Genomic DNA, 22,324 nt, shown 5'->3' with positions numbered 1-22,324 from the left:
CCTTCAAATACCTGGGAATCCTGGAACACCAGGGAGACCAGGATCTCCTTTCATTCCATTGAGACCCGGCCGACCAGGATTACCCTGAATAAATAAAATCATTAATGTTACAAAAAAATTGCAGTGAGGGGAGGAAGGGGGGTGAGGGCATAAGAATTGCATAGTGGCATATAGCACTGTTTCTAGAGTCAAACTTCCAAGACTATAATCTCAATTTTGCCTTATATTAGCTTGTGTGAATTGAGTTGATTATTTAACCTCTTTGATTCATAGTCTTCTCACCTCAAATATAGAGAAAATAACAGTATTTACTTCATAAGGTTGTGGTGAGAATTAAATGAGACAGTTCATATTGTTAAAATATACCCCTGGCTGACAGACAAAATGAACTTCCCATGGCTAACTGAGGTGCGCAAAGTTAAAACGCAACCAACTGGCCATGGCTGGGTTAGGGAAATGTCACATATCTTGTGTTCTTGTAAAGATGTTGTAAAAGTGTCACAGGATCTCCCTTTCTACAATAGAGTCAAACCACTGCGAAGATAAACTGTGGCTTGAAAACATCCTCTGCCCACTGGCCATTTGAAAGAAACATCTGGCAGACTTCTGGCTTTGGTCTTGGAAATCACCTGATTAGGGCTCAAGTATTTCAATCAATCAGAACTGATGAAGTCTGTATCCTTCATTTGCATAAATGGACCTGATTGAGAACATGGGTGAGAACTTTCCCTTAAGCCAAATCCTCCCTTTGTTCTTCAGAGATCACACTTTCACTTGTACTGAAAGCTGTGCCTTCCCAATCCACAGATTACTTTTTATAGAAAATAAAGCTCTTCCTTTTTCTCCTGCAGAGCTCATTGTCTTTTGCTAACAATACTAAGTGCTTAGAAGACTGATGTATGCTGTGTACTTAATGAAAGGTAACTATTATTTTATTCTTTCTTTTTCTTTCTTTTCTATAGAGATAGGATCTCACCATGATGCCCCGGCTGTCCTCAAACTCCTAGGCTCAAGCAATCATCCCACCTCAGCCACCCAAATACAGGAAGAATATGGAAGAGTAAGATCATACAGGAGGCTATTGCTCTACTTCAAGTGCAGGACAACAAAGCTTATATTAGTAAGAATGAAAGAGGGACAAGCCTGGAGCATCTTATTATGGAATAATATTTAAAAGTGCTAAAAAAAAAGTGGGAAGGAAGTACATATCAGAAAAACATCAAATCCAGTTTGAAGGGGCTTCCAAATCTGGAACAATGAGAGCATCGAAATAAGTAATGACAGTTTAGAAATTGTAAATTAGTGGAAAACATGGGAAAAAATGAGTCCAAAATGATAAGAAATGCATAAGTAAACCAGAGAGAAGGGAAGGCTCTTGCTTACAGTAGAACTGACTAGTAAATGTGGAGGCAGTGCTAGAGTTGAAACAACATCATTTTGCCACTATCCCAGTAGAGATTGGTTGAGGCAAAATCATTAATGGATGTTAAATCTAAGGGAAATTTTTGATGAGGAGTGGTATATTTGCACTATCTTAATATGCCTTCCTACAGTTTTACTAGTTGCAAGGAAAAACATAATGATACAGTGGAGAAACTGAGCAACAACTTGACTGGATGATCAAAACTAAAATCACAAATGAGGGGCAGATAGACATCATGGACCTCCTTATCTGTTAGCCTGAGAAGGGCACAGCATCACTCATGTAGTATTCCAGCTGGGGATGCATAACCTGTATCTAATTATGAATAAACATCAGACAAAAAAGGAATATTCTATTTTAAAATGGGGGTGGGGGTACAATTGTTTTTAAATGTTGAGGTCATGAGAAAAAGAAAATAGACTTAGGAACTGTTCCAGATTAAAGAAGGCTAAAGAGATATGACAATTAAATGCAAAACATGACTTGGCCTGGACCCTGTACTGGAAGGAGAAATGCTAAGAACACTATTAGGTCACTGGACCCGACTGGAATATGAAAGATAGAAATTAATGTATATCTATGTTAAATTTTCTGAAGTTAATAAGTATACTGTGGTTATATAATTAAAAAAAATTTTAGAGACAGGGTCTTGCTATGTTGTCCAGGCTTGTCTCAAATTCCTGGCCTCAAGCAACCCTCCTGCCCCAGCCTCTCAAGTTGCTGGGATTACAGGCTGCAGCCAAGACATTTGGTAAGAATTTTATAAAATATAAACAATCCTATAGCTTTTCATTGTCATCTTATAATAACACATGAGAATATTTTTAATCTTAAGAAATCTGCATTAAAATATTTAGTAGTAAAGGGGTATAGCAGGTGAAACTTATTCTTAATTGTTTCTGGAAATACGCATATTTATAAGGAGTGAGTAGAGAATGAGTAAACAGAAGTAAATTTTTAAGTCTAGGTAACTGGAAGAATAGTGATGGCATGGGGAAAAAGATTAGACTTTGAAAAGCTTTAAGGACCACTACGTTAAATACTTTTTTCTGCCATAAAGCAGTCTTCAGAATTAAAAGACAGTCCAGATTTTGTTGACTGCCAAATCCACCAGCAATCATCTTGACCGAATGGAGGCAGTTTTGAGAACCCATAAAGAGGAATGTGACTCTCTTCTCTGAGTCACTCAAACCAACATAGAAAGCACATGAGTGGATGTGCTATTATTCTCTTTTTATAGGTGAAGATGGAAATCCAGTGTCTGTTTTCCTCAGAGATACAAAGCAGAATTGTGCAGGGGAGCCGACATTTGACCCTAACTTTATCTAATTTCAAAGCCTAAAAGATTCCTCTATTTACCATAAAATGAAGGCTACTCAAATCCAAATATGCATAAAAAAAGACTCCAGGTAAAGTATCTTTTCAGGAACTCTTTGACTATAATACAGCAAAGCCCCTTTAGGAGACTATAGGAAACTTGCCTTCTACTGTCTTTTTAATTCACCAGTGAGCCACGAATAGAACCTTGTCTAGTGAGTGTTAATTAAAATGATGCAGCTTAGAATTCACATTTTGAATACAAACACCCACATTCTTTCCTCATCACATATCTACTCCCATTTCCTACCTGGAGTCCTGGTGGTCCTTGATCTCCTTTCAAACCAGGCAAGCCAGGTAGCCCAGGTTGGCCTGGGTTTCCCTTCTCTCCTTTAATACCTCCATTTCCAGGGAGACCTGGGGGACCTTCCGGACCTGGTAGACCTTAATAATCCACAGCAAATGACCACATTTCAGTATAGCGTAAGAGTAGCATAAAAGTCAGGCTTTTAAAATATCAGTCATCTTCCTATTAGTTTGCAGAATAAAACCCAGACAACATTAAAATATATAGACCTATGCTGATTCCCTTTCTAATATAAATTGGACTGGATTCTTTTTGTTATTAATACTGACTTGCAGATTCTTTTAGTTTACATTTTATAATATATTAAATTCAATAAAATAACATCTAAAGAAAAAGACTCATGACTTAACAATGTGTGGTTCTGTAATCCTTAACAAAGAGTTTGACTTAAAGTGAAATTAAACAGAAACTGTAGGGCACTTTCTCAAATTGGAGCATGCATCAGAATCAAAGAGACAGTTTGTTAAAACAGATTCCTGGGCCTACCCCAAGAGTTTTGGATTCAGTAAGACCTAGGAGACTGGTCTGAAGGTAGTGAGTTATCTCAATTGATCGTTCAGTTATAGATTGAACTCCTTGTTCAACTCTTTCCTCCCTTCTTGTTACTGCACTTGACCAGCCTTAAGAATAAATAATTTAGAAAAAAGAGACTTAGGAGAGACCCAATAATTTGCATTCTAACAAGGACTGTGTGGAAGCTAAAGCTGCTAGTTCAGGGACCACACTTTAAGCATCACTGCTGTAGGGCAATCAGAAATTCAAGCCATTTTGTTTCATTGTGATTAAAATCAAATTGCTTTATTTGTAAGTAGTTACATTTATTCAGCTTTTATTACTATGCAATGCAGATAGTAATTTAAGCAAACTAATTTCATTTTAGTGATATGCTTGATACATACGAACTTTTTTAAATGTTAGAAATTTATTGAATCAATAAAGTACCTTAAAATTCATTTTTAAAATGTTTTCATATTCTTTACATTTTAAATATTTTTCAAGAAAAATAAAGAATTCTGTACGTATCTTGTGAATAAACAAAATAATTTAAAACAGGATTTTGCTTAGCATTTTTACTTATGCTATGTTTTTAATTTGTTTTTCTGAATAAAGATAACAGGTCCATTAAGCAACCAGGGAGATCTTATCATTGGTCAAGTCTTTTGTCACCAGGTGGCAAATAGGTGCTACTTGCTTGCAGTGTTCAGTGGCTGAGGCTGAGACTAAGTAATCCTGCCTTAAGAAAATAATTACAAAACCCTAAATAATGAACAGCCAATAGTTAGCATTTACACCTTCTCTCCTCTGGTCATTTCCGATTTTATTGATTTCAACAAAAAATGAAGATATGTAGGGATTATTTTTTAAGGAACTATAATAGGAACTTGTTATGAATTTAGAATAGAGTTCATTCTTATATATGGACAAAAGGTTGTCTTTTTAATCTAAAATAAAAATCAGACTTTAGTTTCCTTTCCAATACTCTTAAGATTCAGAATCAATGGCAAAATACTAACAAGGCAGAATGACACCATGATTAAGAACACTAGACTTTGGAGCTAGAATGCTGGGTTACAAATCCAGCTCCATTCGTTACTAGCTGTTTGACTTCAGTAAGATTATTAATCTCCTTGGCTTCAATTTTTTCTTCTATAAAATGGAATTAAGAATAGCACCTACTTTAGCAGGTTGTTCCAAGGATTAAATGAGATACCATGTAAAAATTACTTAGCACAGTGCCGGGTACAAACTGTGGAAGGGCTTTTTAAAATTATTATTATTATTTTCTTTATTAGTAAAATTGAAGATAAAAACATATCTTAAAATATGAGCATCTTTTTAATCTTTCAGGTATTTCTATGTAATTTTATAACATAACATGACTCTATCTGGCACATGAGAAAGAGGAAGGAGATTTACAATAGTTCAACAACTGTTTTATCGTCAAACAATTTAACTCATATAGTCACCCCAGCCTGGCAACCAGACAACACAGAAATTCCCTTCTCAATCATAACGAAAAGGTTTAGTACATTGTACATTTGAAAAAAAAAAACAAAACGTAACTTCAGTGTTCTAAGTAAACTTGTTAATTTAATCCATAATGTATGATTTGCACTAGAAATTAAGTAGCAAATCAGAAAATTATGAAAAATAAATAAACTGTGAATCAACCTAATAACAATAACAACGTAAGATGGGAAAAAAGGAAACCTTTTATGACTCTCTACTCCATTTTAAAGGTTATCAGAACACTGTATCATCTGAAATAACCTAAGGCACTGCTCTTTTTGAAATTTAAAAAAAAATGGGAAATTTGCATGTTAATTCAGACCTGATGTTTAGAGTCCTTCAAATTATGAGTTATTAATTACATAAAGAACATATAAGTTTTATTTTTAATTGTATTCAATAGTATATCTCTGCCATCACTGAAAATAGCCATAAATACACAGATCAGGGCAATCTGAGAAAATAAAATTTTGAGAAAATAAAATCAATATTCAGAGATTACAAATGGGTCATATGCTTGCCTAAATATTTTAATGCAGTCTTGAAGGTAAAAATAAGTGTATTTCCATTTAAAATTCAACATGTCTTTATGCATTGATTACTTATTATAAACAATTGCAAACACAAAGACCCTAACGTCATTTGAAACTTAATTATAATCAAGTCACATTACCTTCATCAAAATGTTAAAACCCCAGCTTGAGGATAACAGCACTCTTCAATGACTTCTGAATTATAGCAAAAAATTGCATTTCTCTTATCACACACACAAAGCATTAAAAAAAAAAAAAAAAAAAAAAAAAGAATTGACCAGTGAAGAGTCTAACCTTGAAAACCTGGGAAGATCAGAGTTCACCAAAGCCCAAAGATCGATGTTAGCAGTATCAGACATCACACAGTACAAAATAAGATTATGAGTTAGAAGTGGTTCACATTATAGTACAAGTTAAAACAATAACGTTCTTTGCCAGCATTTCTTATACTTACAGCATAATCAGTATGCAAACAGAACCATACAGAATTATAGAGAGCCAAACTTTTTCAAATAGAGCTTATTCTAAAGGATAAACTGTTGTTCTTTGTTAATCCAGAAAACAGAAAACTCTACTGAAGATACCATGTTAACACTGCTACTGTGGCTTTCCAAAAATTAGCTTCTCAAAACATTAAAGTTGGCTAGGTAGTACCATTTCACCAACGGCCTTCAAATTCCTTTAGCAAAGGGGTAATTTTGGATTAATGCTGAAGTTTATCTTGGCTTGTGTTATCTTTTAATAAAAACACCAGGTGTCAATTTCTTGATATGCTCAGACTGCTTCAAGAAGATACAGTTGACTTTAAAGGCCTCATTGGCAATAAATATAAAGATCATGGGTGATAGAATAGAAAAATCAAAACACGAATATACAATGACCATTACCAACTGTACTTTTGTTTGTATTTGAAAAGCATTTCATGAAGTCACATTCTGATTTTTTTCATAATTAATCAGGAGGCTTTCTTATTACTATTTATTCAATTATTATTATCATTATTATTTGGAAGGAGTCTCACTGTCACCCAGGCTGGAGTGCAATGGCGTGATCTCAGCTCACTGCAACCTCCACCTTCTGGGTTCTAAGGATTCTCCTGGCTCAGCCACCCGAGTAGTTGGGATTACAGGCACCCACCACCACGCCCAGCTAATTTTCATATTTTTAGTAGAAACAGGGTCTCACCATATTGGCCAGGCTGATCTTGAATTCCTGACCTCAGGTGATCCAACCACCTTGGCCTCCCAAAGTGCTGGGATTACAGGCAAGAGCCACCGTGCCTGGCCTATTATTACTATTATATTATTATTATACTACTTACAATAAGTTACTTAAAGAGAAAAAGCCAATATATATTTGTACACCATTGAACACAAAAATAAAGATTCAACTTTTCCAAGATATGAAGACTATCAGTGAAAGGGTACTTGAAAATATTTTGGCATGCAATATCCCACCCCAAACCACAGAAAATATCATATTTATTCTATTATTATTCAATGCACATATTAACAGGCTATTCACTATTAAAAGAAGGATCATTAAATAAAAAGATTAAAAGCCTACAAACAGAGCACCCCTTGGTTAGTGTTAATTGACTATAAACACAATTTTCTTTTCTTACAAGTCTTGCTATGATTTATAAGCACCGAATGTTAGCAGAGAGAATAAATCATGCTAGAGCAATGAATCCTAGGAATTAGAAGACCTAGGATCTATTTTTGACTCTGCTACTTAATAACTATATGACTTTGGGCAATTCAATCTTTCTGAGCATGGTTTTTTACCCGTATAATGGGAATAGTGCTATCTGCCCTAACCTCCCTCACAGGAATGTTTTAAAGATCAGATTCAAGTTTTAAAATACTGGCCTAATGTCTGCCATGTGCAAGGTGCTACAGGAAACACAAAGATGAGCAAGACTCAACTCTGTCCTTAAGATGCTTACAATAAAAGTACATTATATGATGTAAATTGTGGCATGCCATATAAATAGAAAACATTATCATCTCCTAATGAAACTTCCAAAGCATTTGATACTTTGAAATTCAGAAAGCTAAATATTGGCTTCTGTTTGTTTAAATTGTTTCTAAATCACAGACAGCAAATTAACTCAAGACAATACTTAGAGCAGAGTCTGGCCACAAAATTAGATAAATAAATTAGAATTCCCACCTAAGACAATTCAGGGTTTGAGTAAAGACATTTTATATGTGTGTTTGATATAGAGGGACCAATAACAAGAACTCTCAGAAAAATATTTCATTGAAATATGACATTTCAGCCTGAGTAATTAGCATGGAAAACTTTGGATCATATCATAGCAAAACTTTTAAGACTGTATTTTAAAAGGTAACATTTTAATGAGCTATATGCCAAGTCAATTTTTTTTTATGAGGCTCACAATCCATTATTTTTCAACTATTTAACAAGTTAAACTGAAAAAGGAAACAAAACAAAAACCTAAAATATTGTCCATAAGTAGTAATTACTAAAGGCATATTGATGAATTGATTGGTATATTTTAAATTCAGTTTCCACTTCAGGTTGTAGTCTTCAACTATTGCAAAGCAGAAAACATTACAGAGACCAACTTCCAACAACTATGCAATTTAGAACACATTTGGTAAATAAGAAATTGTTAAATTTCTTTTAAAGGAATGTGGCTACTATTCTTTTTCTTTTTTGAATATATTACAGTAATTCAGAAGAAAGAAATCTCCTAGCTAACAGTAGAGTTTAGCAGTAATCAAAGCAGCAAAATTCTATGTAGGTCAGATAAGGTGGGACTCAACATTACTTCAAAGTACCTCCCTAGTCTTCGCTTTATCTTAGTGACAGTTAAATAGAATGCACTGTCTTACTCTTTTCGATGATATAATTTAAGAAGAACACAAGAAGCAATCTGGTTGATGGAGATGTTGATGGAGCTTTTGAGGTAACAGAAAACAAGAAAGTGGATGCAGTGAACAGTCTGCTCCCTGTAGAACAGACACCTAATTGATCACTGAGGAGCCTTAAGTCAGAGTCCCAGTTATGCCAGTAACTAACAGTATTACCTTGAGCAAGTTTCTTAACCTCTTAAGCCTCAATTTTTTCCTATGTGACAAAGACTCCTTGACCAAACTTTAGACAGGTTCCTCTGAGCCCTCCTCTCAATTAGGCCTCATCCTTGGGCCTACTTTTTGGCCTTCCAAATCCAGTTACATCAATAATACTGCTAAATCGGTTTAAAGACAGTCCCTTCACCCTTGATATCTGATCAAGTTCCTCATCTCCCACCTTTGATGTCTAAATTCTTGGCCTGTGTCTGGCAAAAATCTTGTTGAGCCAGTTTAATAAGAACTCACTCCTCTCTACCCTTGATGCCTCCTCTTAGTAATTTTCTATTACTGGCCCTCTCACTCTGCTCCTTGGCTATAAATAATCACTTTTCTTTGTTGTATTTGAAGTTGAGCTCAGTCTCTCTCCTACTGCAATAGTTTCTACTCTACTGCAATAGTCCTGAATAAAATCTGACTTGTGGATAATTTCTCCTTGACATAGGTAAAACTTAGGTCCCTTCTAGATCTGACATTCTATGGTTCTATGAAATAATGAGTTTGCAGTGGAGTAAGAAACTAGAGAATCAATTCAGGTAGAAACAAATGGCTTCCTAAAAACAATCTTGAAAAATTATGTATTTTAATTGTATAAGATGAAAAAATGTCCTGCCATTCTCAATAGCCAGACATCGTGGGGTATACTATTATCTCTTTTAATTCTTTCTTACAAATTTGAAAAGGACTATTTATTTTGAATAACAATAAATACATTCAAATATTTGTGGCTCGTTTTACTGCTAATTAGGTAAACAAATATCTTTCACCAGGAATCAGCAATTTTCCATTGGGTAGCTCTTGGTAGTTGTTCTTTGGTGTGTACTGTTTACATATGTATAATGAAAATAAGATTAAGAACCTTGTAATCTGTGCTGGTTGCATTGTTTTTTTTGTTTTTTTGTTTTTTTTTTTTTGAGACAGAGTCTCGCTCTGTCACCCAGGCTGGTGTGCAGTGGCGCGTTCTTGGTTCACTGCAAGCTCCGCCTCCCAGGTTCACATCATTCTCCTGCCTCAGCCTCCCAAGTAGCTGGGACTACAGGTGCCTGCCACCACGCCCGGCTAATTTTTTTTTTGTACTTTTAGTAGAGACGGGGTTTCACCGTGTTAGCCAGGATGGTCTCGATTTCCTGACCCCGTGATCCGCCCATCTCGGCTTCCCAAAGTGCTGGGATTGCAGGCGTGAGCCACCGCACCCGGCCTGCACTGATTTTTTTTTTCTCTGTGCCTATTAGTCCCTTTTTTTCTTTTTTTTAGATGGAGTCTTGCCCAGGCTGGAGTGCAGTGGTGCGATCTCAGCTCACTGCAACCTCCACCTCCAAGGTTCAAGCCATTCTCCTTTCTCAGCCTCCCTAGTAGCTGGGACTACAGGTGCATGCCAACACGTCTGGCTAATTTTTATATTTTTAGTAGAGATGGAGTTTCACCATATTGGTCAGGCTGGTCTTGAACTCCTGATCTCAGGTGATCCGCTCGCCTCGGCCTCCCAAAGTGCTGGGATTACAGGCATGAGTCATGGTGCCTGGCCCTATTAGCCCATTTTTAACAGCAGTAGAATTGAGAACTTTGTAACAACCCAAAATGTGAAGGTGGGATAGTTTGAAAACCTGTAAAAGATATGGCAAGTTAAGAATTACATATTTTCAGGATCTGATAATACATATTATTGTTTAAAAAAAGAATGTCCTTTTGAAGGATAGTTCGATTCGTTTGCATTAACAGATATAAATTAAACATAAGAAACAGACTCCAAAGAAAGGTAAAATATATAAGGCTGTTTTGGGTACTACAGATTTTCAACTGAAAATGACACAAATATATGAATTTTTAAATGTTAAATTAGTTTTCCTAGTTAGGTAATTTTGGGTCTTTCCAATAGACAGAAACACTAGGTTCTACAAGTTCCTGAAAACTTAAAGAGATAAGCCACTGTATAAGAATTGAATTGGCACATATGCTCTTAAAATACATTCAAACACTTGAAAACATTAGGTACAGGTGTGTGTGTGTATGTATATATATATATATATATATAAAATATATATAAATAAAGTTTCAAACTTCATGCAGTTACTACTTTGGAGTTAAGGAGCTAACCTGTAGGACCTGGATAGGGATCAAAGTTCACCAAGGCCCAATGTCATCATTAACAAAAAGGAAAAATATCAAAACTGTTAGAAATATCAAGAAACTAAAAAGCATTACACTAAATACTTTCAAGTTAAAATGTATTTCAATAAAAGAATACTCTGAAAGTTCATATCCATGCATCTGTATATAAACCAAATTATCACCACTTACTGACAAAACTGAAATGAAAACAGCACACTGTGGCATATTTTTAAAGGCCAAAAGTCATTGCTATCATAATCATTACTATGAGCTCAGACTAAGAACAATCAATTCTAAGAGCAATGGGGTTTACAACTCAGTTTTAATTTATAATTAAATTGAGAAGTCACAAACACTCATCAGGTATGCATTCTTCTAACTACTTTTGTTATTATTTCTTTAAAAATGTAATTTGTAAGGCATCTTTGTGACTAATGGCTTCATACCAACAAATTTCAAAGTCATGTTCAACAGTGAGCTCATTACTCATTCATTACTAGTAAAAATGAATAACCACAGTGAAGATTAAAATATAAAAAAGGTAATAGTTTGGTTTATTTTAATTACTGCATGCAAAACCAAGCAAGATACTTGCTTCAGTTCTTTACATCACATGCAAGAGAGTTAACATGGCTGAGGAGATTTTCACTGGTTTTCTTCAATAGTATACAAACATAAAACCTTAAATAATACTTTCCATCAGATTATATCAGATCAGATAAAATTTGGTTTTGAAAATGATCCTCTGAACACAGTATGTTATCCCATTTAATTTATGTGTTTTGAACATCTTATTAAAATGAACTCCAATCACTTTACATTTTACTGTAATATAAATAAAATTTTCATTTTGAAATGCACTTATATAATGTCAGAGATTTTCAAAGAATAAAAGGACATTTACTTCCAAGTTTTCAGTGACCAGAAATATAAAATTTGAATATCAAGCCTCAAAATCTGTTCATAACCTATCACCAGTGACTAGGCTCAGCGACATTAATAAAGGATGAAAACGAGCATTTCCAAAATTAGTAAAATGAAATGACACAGCACAGATACAAAATGAAAAGGTGAACGTTGGATGCAAAACTGAGCAGTGAACACAAGACAAATGAGGTACAGACATGAGGTTGGTATGAAGAGATCACTAGTCAATTTGATCATGCTGTGATGTTGGAGATAAATTTGATTGCCTAGTTCCTATGGAAGATAATTTTTTTTAATTGTGCCTGGTGAGATTTGCTGATCATATGACAGAACCATAGCAATACTTTTGGTATGGACCACAAGCATCTATTGGGTGATCACTAAAATGATTTCTGTGATGACATGCTGAGAAGCTCACATTTAAAAATGCAGATGGCATTTTGCTGACAGGTTAACAGTATAGTTTTACCTTTTAGTAACAAGACTAATAAAGCCACCATTTCCTTTATTCCACCAAGTTGTTTTACTTCCTCTATATAAATGATAAAATGCATTACTAAAGCAAATTATTGGAACCATGGAAATAGATGGAGTTAGCTATGAACCAAGCTATTTACTTGTAAGAAGTTATTATATTACAAATTTTAGTCTTTTTTTTTAACATCCTACAATGCACTGGAAAAATTCTAAAGTCCTGAAGACTGAATAACCTGCCAGCAAAATGAAATACATGGACTAATAAATAGACCATTCCCCTACCACTCATGGACATACCTGGTCTCCCAGGAGGACCTTGGGGCCCGGGGTTGCCTTTAGGTCCTTCCAGAGCTGGACCCGGAGAACCAGGAGGGCCTGGGGGACCCTGCACACCAGGGAAACCATGAAAGCCTGGTTCGCCCTTTGGACCTGGAAGGCCAGGATTTCCTGGAATTCCAGGTAATCCTCCATCACCCTTTTGGCCTATAAAAGTAAAGTATAATTAGAAGATACATTAAATAATACTGAGTTACAGGCTTGCCTATAAGGTTAGCTATTCACACATATTAAGGCAATTAATGGAATTCACAAGAGTCATTTCCATCTCCTACCAAATCCCAAATCTACCCAGAAAACCATCCTTCCTATTAAATATATGTATTTGTTAGCAGAAGTATTTATTAGAGTATATATACAAATATAGAAATAATAGCTTTCATCCTAAAAGGCATCTTTTGTGTTAAGACAGAGCAATGATCACATCACCAATAGCTATGAGGGAAAAAAGTATAAAGTATCTTCAAAAATAGTTTCAAGATGGCTGGAGGAAATTTCTAAAACAAATATTTTGAGTCTAATTTTGAGACTAATGAAAGATACGGCTCTTCAATGGTTGTTATGTGTCCCCGAAGACCATTCTACCCAATATTTATAATCACCATCTAGCAAAATTGTTCTCAACATTTTTTCTCCACCTCTGACACTTTTAAGAGCAATATGACAGTGGCACATTAAAGTAAGAATTGCCATGTTGGTATCATGGGAAGGATATCTATCTGACTTTCTAGGACAGATGTGTATGGTTTGAGAAAAGTCTCCATAAAATGGCCAGTGGCATTTCAGAACATAAACATACATATCTGTATGTACATTCAGTCCTCCTACTATTTGGTGCTTACAGTAAGAGTAAGCACAAAAGAGGGAGCAAATATGCAAAACATATATTAAGACTGAAATTTCAAGAAATATTTTTATTATTGATGTATATTTCTACAGACTTTTCTTATCTTCTTGCAATTTTGCCTTCTTTATCATTTCCTCAGCATTTATTTATGAATTTAATGAAGAGATATCCACATGTAAATTTCCTTAAGGATACATTTTTATTTAACACAACTCCTTAAACTAAGTTGCTAAATAATAAACATTTTAACATTAACACTAGCTTTGAGTTTTCTGGGTTCTTACATGCATTTTATGATAGTAAATGGTGGAGATGGAAAAATAGATGTATTTGGAAATATTCTAATTTTCTTATAGATTGATACAGCATGTTTTATTAAGGTTTACCAGAAAGTCCTGGAAGTCCAGGGGGTCCTGGGTTTCCAAAGCCTGGTTGACCTGTCAGAGTACAAAACAAAACAAAACAAAAATCTCAAGTGGATAATAAAAACTGAAACAAGGCCAAATTATTTTTAGATCATTGAGGTTTTCATTAAGTGCAGCAATGTATATTATATGAAACATGCAGAACATTTATTTCCAACACAGAACTATAATTCTAACATGAGAAAACTATCTAAACATATATTCTATTTGTGATGAATGTTAAATATATCTATATGCTTACAAGAAAAAAAATATAGATAAAATATAGATTGCGTAGTAAACCATAGAGAAATTTGCAAAAGCTAGGTAACTTCTTTTTGATATGAAAAATTAGACAAGAAAAGATATGGAGTTTTTCATAGGAAGGAGGCAACTTGATCAAGATACATGAGCTAATATTCTCAGGATGAAGAGGAAGATGGTAACTAGGAAAAGGGGAAAGTGTGTAGTAGCTTAGTAAGAAAGAAGATACAATTTCACTGTGGGTAATAAAAAGGCAAGTTAAATTCAACACGGAGAAAATTAGAAAGACAGGAAAAATGAAAAAATACAGCACCTGGTTCACCCTTCTGTCCAGCTGGTCCAGGAATACCATCTTGACCGGGTTTGCCTTTTTCGCCTGGAGGCCCTGGTTGCCCAGGACGACCTCCACCACCTAAAAAATTGAGTACAGCAGGTTACACCCAGTTTTCCAATTTCCAACTCCCTTTTACTTCCATATGCTCCCTTCTTTATCCAAAAGAAACAGGGTGCTTTTGAGACACTCCTTTGGATCACAAAATGTTATAAAAATATAAAGGAGGATAATGAAAATAAGGAATAGTCACTCAGCATCTAAAACCTTTCAGTTATTCATTTTAATACGGTTTCAGAATATCTAAGAGAGTAAGGTGCAAAGGGTGGTGGGGTGAATTATAGGCCTCATATGGGGCCAAGAGAAGTTATTTACTTTAGAAATCAATAAACAAACTTACTACAGCCTGCCATTCTAAAAAAATCAAAGTTTCTATTCTAGGACACTTGAATTAACTCTCCCTGGAAAAAGTGGGCCTAGAAAATAAGGTCACATAATGATAATTTTAAGTCCTTTTTTTGAGGGTCTTGCTTTGTCACCCTGGCTGGAGTGCAATGGCGTGATCTCGGCTCACTGCAACCTCCACCCCTTGGGTTCAAGCACTTCTCGTGCCTCAACCTCCCGAGTAGCTGGGATTACAGGAGGTCCCCCCCACCACAACATAGCAGGCTAATATTTTGTATTTTTAATAGAGATGGGATATCACCATGTTGACCAAGCTAGTCTCGAACTCCTGACCCCAAGTGATCTTCCCACCTCGGCCTCCCAAAATGTTGGGATTACAGGCGTGAGCCACCGTGCCCAGCCAATTTTAACTACTTTTTATTAAAAGTTATTCATTCTGTACCTAACACGCAGTGTTAAGTGAATGAACACCATATTTCCTTGTGTTGAAAATGTTCACAGCTAAACAGGATTTGACTTTCCCAAACTGAATATGATATGCATTAGTTTTTTATAAAACAGCAAACTCTTATTTTTCATGCTTACCTACAGGACCAGTTTCTCCTGGAAGGCCAGGGTTCCCAGGAGGGCCACTAATACCTTTTGGTCCAGGAGGGCCTGGGGTTCCTAGAATAAAGAGCTCAATTTAAAAATGAAAGAAAAACTGCATTGCTTTAAAAGCTACAATTCAAACTTACAATTTATAGTGCTAGCACAGAAACAGTGCAGAACAAAAAGAAACCCAAAAGATGCTGGTGTTTGCTGGCTATTTTTAATAATAATTTTATGTTTTTAATTCATTTGTCCTGAAGTTGGCATTATTATATATTTATAAACATAAAAATAACTACCACCATATTATACTGGTAGAATTTGTAGGACTCCATTATATGAACATACCATAATTTAAAAAATCTATTCCTCTTGCTGGTCTTTTGGTTTACTGACAGGTTTTAGTTATTACAATATCCATTTTTCTATTTATAAAAACCTGTTTTATTTCCAGCTTTTATCTATTATAAATAAAGCTGCTATGAGTATTTCTGCACAGGTCTTTTTGTAGACCACTGCCTTAATTTATCTTAGGTGTATAACAAGAAGTGGAATTGCTGGATCAAAGAGTAGCTATATGTTGTGCTTTATTTAAAAACTGCCAAACCATTTCACACTCAGAACAATGTGTGGAAATTCCAGTTGTTCCAGATCCTTGCACAATCTTTGTGATGATATCAGTTGCTGTAATAATAGACATTCTGGTAGGTACGTAGAGCTACCTCATTGTAGTTTTAATTTGCATTTCTCTGATGGCTAATGACACCGATCACATTTTCATGTGATTACTGGCCACTTGTATATCATCTTTTGTGAAATATCTGTTCAAAGTTTTCTCAATTTTTCAAAATTGGATAATAGGTCTTGTTATTATTGAGTTATTGAAGTTTTTTACATATCCTAGATATCAGTAATTTGTCAGGTATGTTTTGCAGATATTTTCTCCTTGTCTTTGGCTTTCCTATTCATTTTCCTAGCGGTGTCTTCTGATAAAAAGAGTTTAAAAATTTAAATCTAATCTATCAATTTTTTTCTTTTACAGGTACTGCTTTTTGTATCCTAAGAAAATCTGCTTATGCCAAGTCATGGAAATATCTATCTAAGTTTTCCTCTAAAAGCTTTATGGTTTTAGCTTTTATGTTCAGGCTAAGATCCAATTAAAAACAATTTTTTTCTGTTCATGTAATGTATGAATTAAGTTTCACTTTTTCCCCATATGAATATCTAGATGTTTCAAGGCCATTTGTTGAAAAGAATTTGCTTTCTCTAAAAAGTTTATTTGATACCTTTATCAAAAGTCGATTTACTGTATATTAGTCTTTTTTATCCTCCATATTCTGTTTCATTGATCTATTTCTCAATCCTTATCAAGTACCACACATTCTTTTTTTGTTTTGTTTCGTTTTTGTGATAGAGTCTCACTCTGTCGCCCAGGCTGGATTACAGTGGCGCTATCACGGCTCACTGCAACCCCTGGGTTCAAGCAATTCTCTTGCCTCAGCCTCCCAAGTAGCTGGGATTACAGGCGCATGCCACCATGCCCAGCTAATTTCTGTATTTTTAGTAGAGACAGAGTTTCACCATATTGGCCAGGCCAGTCTTGAACTTCTGACCTCGTGATCTGTCCGACTCAGCCTCACAAAGTGCTGGGATTACAGGCGTGAGCCACCGAGCCCAGCCTTGTTTTTAATATTGTTTTGCATATTCTATGTCCCTTTCATTTCCATACACATTTTAGAAACCATTTGTCAACTGTTACCAAATAAAGGTTGTTGGGTTATTAACTGGAATCACTTTGAATCCACGAATGACTTTAGAGGCAAGTGGCATCTTTTTTTTTTTGTTTTAAGTTCTGGGGTACATGTGCAGGATGTGCAGGTTTGTTACACAGGTAAACATGTGTCATGGTGGTTTGCTGTACGTATCAAACCATCACCTAAGAATTAAGCCCAGCATGCCTTAGCTATTTTTCCTGATGTTCTCCCTCCCACTGACCCACACACCCTGCTCCACAGGCCACACTGTGTTTTGTTCCCCTTCCTGTGTCCATGTGTTCTCATTATTCAGCTCCCACATATCAGTGAGAACATGCAGTGTTTGGTTTTCTGTTCCTGAATTAGTTTACTAAGGATAATGGCTTCCTAACAATTTTGATCTTCCATTCCATAAGTATGATCTATCTCTTCATTTATTTTGGTATTTAAAAGTTTATCATAGCAGGTTTTATAGTTTTCAGTGAATATACCAAGAAAATATTTTCTTAAATTTATCCCTAAACACTTCTGAGGCAAGCTAAGATAGAATAAGCGCACTACAGCCTTTTTTTTCTCACTGATTATAATTAAAAACTTGACAGAATACAAAAAGGAACTATTCAAAGACCCTAAAATAAATACTAACGAGCATATTGAGGAGGGAAGTAAAAACTTAAATAATGACCAAAAGGGTAGTGCATTAGTTTTCTCTTGCTATGTAACAAATTAACCCAAAGTTAATGACTTAAAACAATACCCATTTATTATCTCACCATTTCTGTAGGTAATATTCTGGACACAGCTGAGCTGGATTCTCTCCTTAGCAATATTACTATGTCTATGGCATCACTAGGTGATAAAAGCCTTGTAGTATAGTTTGAAGTCAGGTAGCGTGATGCTTCCAGCTTTGTTCTTTTTGCTTAGGATTGTCTTGGCTATGCAGGCTCTTTATTGGTTCCATATGAAATTTAAACTAGTTTTCTCTAATTCTGTGAAGAAAGTCGGTGGTAGCTTGATGGGAATAGCATTGAATCTATAAATTACTTTGGGCAGTATGGCCATTTTCACGATATTGATTCTTTCTACCCATGAGCATGGAATGTTTTTCCATTTGTTTGTGTCCTCTCTTATCTCCTTGAGGAGTAGTTTGTAGTTCCCTTTGAAGAGGTCCTTCACATCCCTTGTAAGTTGTATTCCTAGGTATTTTATTCTCTTTGTAGCAATTGTGAATGGGAGTTCACTCATAATTTGGCTCTCTATTATTGGTGTATAGGAATGCTTGTGATTTTTGCACATTGATTTTGTATCCCAAGACTTTGCTGAAGTTGTTTATCAGCTTAAGGAGATTGGTTTTTGACTAAATAACCAGGGGCCAGAAATCTTGGGGTGGAGATCGTAGAATTCTGTCTACTATGTAACTCAATAACAAATGCAAGCACAATGGAAATGTTTTCTAATGAATGACAGCTAAGACAATTTGTTGCCAACAGACTTCACTATAAGAAATACTAAATGAAATTTTTTTAAAGGAAATTGCCCCAGAAAAACCACACATTATGAATAAAGCCCATATGCCAAGTCCAAGGGATACATGTAAGACAAAGGGCATTGGAAGTAGCCTTGCTATAACAGAATCTAAAACTCCATCACTGCAGGATCAAGTTGATACCAGGAATTGAACTGCCAGGTAGAACAATATTCAGTATTCTTCAAGAAATTTAATAGAATCCAGAATCTTTATACTATACTATCCACATCATTCAGTATACAATAAAAATTAGCAGATTGGAGGAAGCTTGAATATGTGGTACTTATTCAAGAAAAACAAAACTACCAATAGAAATAGACACATGGATATCTGAAAATTTGGACTAAGCTGAAAAGATCTTTAAAACAGCTATAATAAATATGTTAAATAATCTATAGGCAAAAATGTATATAATGAGTAAAAAATAGGGAATTTCTGGAAAAATATGATAACTCTTAAAAGAACCAAATGGAAATTAACAATTTTGTGGCGATTAACAGACTATTGAACACATGAAAAATCAGTAAATTTGAAGGTAATGAATAAAAACCATCCAAATTAAACCTCAGAGAGAATAAAAATGGAAAATATAGCTAGACCCTCAGTGACCTGTGATACAGTATCAAGTGATCTAATATGCATTCCAAAAGAAGAGGAGAAAATATGACTGAAGAAATACAGCTATGTGTCACTTAACTGGAGTATGTTTTCAGAAATGAGTTGTTGGGCGATTTTGTCATCGTGTGAACGTATAAAGTATATTTACACAAACTTAGATGGTATGACCTACTATACATCTAGGTCGTATAGTAGAGCCTATTGCTCCCGGGCTACAAACCTATATAGCATGTAACTGTACTGCATCCTGTAGGCAATTATAACACAATGGTAAGTATTTGTATATCTAAACCTAGAAACGGTACAGTAAAAATACATTATAAATGTGATACAATGTTACTATGGCTATGACATCACTAGGTGATAGGAAATTTTCAGTTCCATGACAATCATATGGGACCACCACCATATACGTAGTTTGTTGTTGACCAAAATGTTATGTGACACATGACTATATATGAGGAAACGACAGCTGAGATTTTCCAAAGTTATTAAAAAATAACAACCCTGGGGGGCGGAGCAAGATGGCGGAATAGGAACAGCTCCAGTCGCCAACTCCCAGCGCGAGCGACACAGAAGACCGGTGATTTCTGCATTTTCAACCGAGGTACTGGGTTCATCTCACTGGGGAGTGCCGGACGATCGGTGCTGGTCAGCTGCTGCAGCCCGACCAGCGAGAGCTGAAGCAGGGCGAGGCATTGCCTCACCTGGGAAGCGCAAGGGGGAAGGGAATCCCTTTTCCTAGCCAGGGGAACTGAGACACACAACACCTGGAAAATCGGGTAACTCCCACCCCAATACTGCGCTTTAAGCAAACAGGCACACCAGGAGATCATATCCCACACCTGGCTGGGAGGGTCCCACACCCACGGAGCCTCCCTCATTGCTAGCACAGCAGTCTGCGATCTCGCAGCAAGGCAGCAGCGAGGCTGGGGGAGGGCGCCCGCTATTGCTGAGGCTTAAGTAGGTAAACAAAGCTGCTGGGAAGCTCGAACTGGGTGGAGCTCACAGCAGCTCAAGGAAACCTGCCTGTCTCTGTAGACTCCACATCTGGGGACAGGGCACAGTAAACAATAACAGACTCAGCAGAAAGCTCTGCAGACGCAAACGACTCTGTCTGACAGCTTTGAAGAGAGCAATGGATCTCCCAACACGGAGGTTGAGATCTGAGAAGGGACAGACTGCCTGCTCAAGTGGGTCCCTGACCCCTGAGTAGCCTAACTGGGAGACATCCCCCACTAGGGGCAGTCTGACACCCCACACCTCACAGGGTGGAGTACACCCCTGAGAGGAAGCTTCCAAAGCAAGAATCAGACAGGTACACTCGCTGTTCAGAAATATTCTATCTTCTGCAGCCTCTGCTGCTGATACCCAGGCAAACAGGGTCTGGAGTGGACCTCAAGCAATCTCCAACAGACCTACAGCTGAGGGTCCTGACTGTTAGAAGGAAAACTATCAAACAGGACGGACACCTACACCAAAACCCCATCAGGACATCACCATCATCAAAGACCAGAGGCAGATAAAACCACAAAGATGGGGAAAAAGCAGGGCAGAAAAGCTGGAAATTCAAAAAATAAGAGCACATCTCCCCCGGCAAAGGAGCGCAGCTCATCGCCAGCAACGGATCAAAGCTGGACGGAGAATGACTTTGACGAGATGAGAGAAGAAGGCTTCAGTCCATCAAATTTCTCAGAGCTAAAGGAGGAATTACGTACCCAGCGCAAAGAAACTAAAAATCTTGAAAAAAAAGTGGAAGAATTGATGGCTAGAGTAATTAATGCAGAGAGGGTCCTAAACGAAATGAAAGAGATGAAAACCATGACACGAGAAATAAGTGACAAATGCACAAGCTTCAGTAACCGACTCGATCAACTGGAAGAAAGAGTATCAGCGATTGAGGATCAAATGAATGAAATGAAGCGAGAAGAGAAACCAAAAGAAAAAAGAAGAAAAAGAAATGAACAAAGCCTGCAAGAAGTATGGGATTATGTAAAAAGACCAAATCTACGTCTGATTGGGGTGCCTGAAAGTGAGGGGGAAAATGGAACCAAGTTGGAAAACACTCTTCAGGATATCATCCAGGAGAACTTTCCCAACCTAGTAGGGCTGGCCAACATTCAAATCCAGGAAATACAGAGAACGCCACAAAGATACTCCTCGAGAAGAGCAACTCCAAGACACATAATTGCCAGATTCACCAAAGTTGAAATGAAGGAAAAAATCTTAAGGGCAGCCAGAGAGAAAGGTCGGGTTACCCACAAAGGGAAGCCCATCAGACTAACAGCAGATCTCTCGGCAGAAACTCTACAAGCCAGAAGAGAGTGGGGGCCAATATTCAACATTCTTAAAGAAAAGAATTTCAAACCCAGAATTTCATATCCAGCCAAACTAAGTTTCATAAGTGAAGGAGAAATAAAAACCTTTACAGATAAGCAAATGCTTAGAGATTTTGTCACCACTAGGCCTGCCTTACAAGAGACCCTGAAGGAAGCACTAAACATGGAAAGGAACAACCGGTACCAGCCATTGCAAAAACATGCCAAAATGTAAAGACCATCGAGGCTAGGAAGAAACTGCATCAACTAATGAGCAAAATAACCAGTTAATATCATAATGGCAGGATCAAGTTCACACATAACAATCTTAACCTTAAATGTAAATGGACTAAATGCTCCAATTAAAAGACACAGACTGGCAAACTGGATAAAGAGTCAAGACCCATCAGTCTGCTGTATTCAGGAGACCCATCTCACATGCAGAGACACACATAGGCTCAAAATAAAGGGATGGAGGAAGATTTACCAAGCAAATGGAGAACAAAAAAAAAGCAGGGGTTGCAATACTAGTCTCTGATAAAACAGACTTTAAACCATCAAAGATCAAAAGAGACAAAGAAGGCCATTACATAATGGTAAAGGGATCAATTCAACAGGAAGAGCTAACTATCCTAAATATATATGCACCCAATACAGGAGCACC

General features: G+C 36.3%; 1 protein-coding gene across 2 annotated transcripts in view; it reads right to left on the bottom strand.

The window, feature by feature from the left end:
- Positions 1 to 22,324, bottom strand: part of COL4A5 (collagen type IV alpha 5 chain) — a 273,060-nt gene that overhangs the window by 24,376 nt on the left and 226,360 nt on the right. The window contains exons 38-45 of one of the 2 annotated variants that reach the window (XM_025373371.1): positions 15,437 to 15,517; positions 14,429 to 14,527; positions 13,834 to 13,884; positions 12,562 to 12,747; positions 10,846 to 10,854; positions 5,945 to 5,953; positions 3,051 to 3,184; positions 12 to 84 (exon numbers count right to left, since the gene is read on the bottom strand). In XM_025373371.1, the coding sequence (XP_025229156.1) occupies positions 12 to 84; positions 3,051 to 3,184; positions 5,945 to 5,953; positions 10,846 to 10,854; positions 12,562 to 12,747; positions 13,834 to 13,884; positions 14,429 to 14,527; positions 15,437 to 15,517 (642 nt within the window). The remainder of the gene's footprint in view (positions 1 to 11; positions 85 to 3,050; positions 3,185 to 5,944; positions 5,954 to 10,845; positions 10,855 to 12,561; positions 12,748 to 13,833; positions 13,885 to 14,428; positions 14,528 to 15,436; positions 15,518 to 22,324) is intronic. The other variant, XM_025373372.1, reaches the window with a different exon arrangement.

Source organism: Theropithecus gelada, chromosome X (genome assembly GCF_003255815.1).
Source record: "Theropithecus gelada isolate Dixy chromosome X, Tgel_1.0, whole genome shotgun sequence".
Classification (NCBI taxonomy): Eukaryota; Metazoa; Chordata; class Mammalia; order Primates; family Cercopithecidae; genus Theropithecus; species Theropithecus gelada.
The sequence above is the reverse complement of the archived record's forward strand: the minus strand, read 5'-3'. Positions and strand labels throughout refer to the sequence as shown.